The sequence below is a fragment of the Silurus meridionalis genome, chromosome 9, assembly GCF_014805685.1.
Source record: "Silurus meridionalis isolate SWU-2019-XX chromosome 9, ASM1480568v1, whole genome shotgun sequence".
Taxonomy (NCBI): domain Eukaryota; kingdom Metazoa; phylum Chordata; class Actinopteri; order Siluriformes; family Siluridae; genus Silurus; species Silurus meridionalis.
The window spans coordinates 24292560-24294371 of record NC_060892.1 but is presented as its reverse complement, the minus strand read 5'-3'; the positions used below and the strand labels follow the sequence as shown (position 1 = coordinate 24294371).

General features: G+C 41.8%; 1 protein-coding gene across 1 annotated transcript in view; it reads right to left on the bottom strand.

Annotated features, from left to right (window-relative positions):
- Window positions 1–332: 332 nt before the first annotated feature.
- Window positions 333–1812, bottom strand: part of tdo2b (tryptophan 2,3-dioxygenase b) — a 4862-nt gene continuing 3382 nt past the window's right edge. The window contains exon 12 of the mRNA XM_046857697.1: window positions 333–1209. Coding sequence (XP_046713653.1) covers window positions 1044–1209 — 166 coding nt within the window. The 3' untranslated portion in view covers window positions 333–1043. The remainder of the gene's footprint in view (window positions 1210–1812) is intronic.

Here is a 1812-nt window from a genome sequence, read left to right as displayed (position 1 = left end):
CCGAAAACCTTCAGTTGTGCAAATCAAGTATCTCTGGCGTTTTAATGTCCTAGTGACTTTTTAAATTGCAAAATGAATATTGTTACCATTGTTACCACACCATTACTTTCTAGTCTTTTCTCAGGAAATCGATCGGTGTGGAATTTCAGTATAAATACGGCAGCCGAAGGTGCCCTTCGACCTTATGTTCTTGGTACTTGGCACGTGCGCTGGCAGCTAATCCGTGATAAGCAAAGGTCAGTCAACTCTACAGTGTACACATTTGGGTAGTCGGAGCCTCCGTATATTCACCTCGTGTTCTTCAGGCCAGACACAACATAGACAACACAGTGCAATTTCGAAACCGTTTTAGAATTTTAATTTCCGAACTCACACACTTCTGAAAGCGTGCAGTAAAAAAATCAGACTATAATAATATATAATACACAATGTTTCTACATCGGTTGAACTACAGTGTCTTGAAATACATATGTAAAAAATGCACCTGCTAGCACACTATATGGAGAAAAAGCTTTATGGATTGCAACAAAAATGACTTGTGAAGTTCTTCCCCCCAAAATGTTCCCATAGGATTGTACAGTCTTTGGATCTTTTTGGACATCTAGGAGCCCAATGGCGTTCCGGCATGACAACGCGCAAAGCCAGCTCCATGATGTGCTTTACATGGGTTGGAAGATCTCCACCCCAGGCCTCCTCACTTCCTCTTACATCAACACTCCAAAATCAATCTAGTGGAACATCTTCCCAGAAGAGTGGTTATCATGAAAGTAAATGGGGACTAAATGAGGAATGGGGGAAAAAAACAAACACACATGAGGTGTCCATAAACATTTGTCCATATAATGTATAGGTCAAATTCAAGATGGCTCCCAGGCCCTATAGATGGTTATATAATTGTGTACATGCCAGAACTAATAAATAATATATACAAAAATACCACTACCGGATTAGCTTAATTATGATATAACGAATTCTAAAATTCACCCAGCGATCCTTTTTATTTTTGGGAATTAGCGTGTCTGAGGGTAGTGTGGTTAGTCTGGTTAGTCTTCCTCACTGCTGCACGAGCCGCTGGAGCTGTACGAGCTGTCGTTGCACTCTGCGATGTACTGGAACTTGTACACGGTGGGGTTCAGCTTGGGGACCCAGGCCCGCGGGACCAGGTATGTCGCCAGGTTGAACAAATCCACAAACACTTTGTAACGGTCGCTGAGAAAAAAAAAGTAGGCTAGGTGTAAATCTCGAAGGCAAGGATTGCAAAAAAAAGATGATTGGTTCATGATTAATTTTTGATGTATTGGCCATTTTTCTAAAGTAGTAATGTTTTTTAAATGTTTTTTCATTTACCTTTCCGTCCACTAGGGGGAAATAAATCCATTAGCGAAAGTTTTTATGTATAATATCACTAATTAAATATGCAAAATCGAACCCAAACAGATACGAATCCGCATGCACACCGATCAGGTGTCACGTTATGACCAGCGAGAAGATAACGCTGTATCTCGTCATCGTGGCGCCTGCTAGTGGGTGGGATTTATTACGCAGCAAGTGAACATTTTATTGTTGTTGTCCTCAAAGTTGACGTGTTTGAAGCAGGAAAAATGGGCAAGCGTAAGGATTTGAAAAATTGTGACGGCTAGACGACTGGGTCAAGGAAGTTGTCCAAGGAAGGAAAAATGGTAAACTGGAGACAGGGTCCATTGATGCACATGGGAAGCAAAGGCTGGTCCGTGTGGTCCGATCAAACGGACGAGCTACTGTGGGTCATATTTCTGTTAATGCTCAACAGGTCAGTACTGTTTTAGCGGGTGG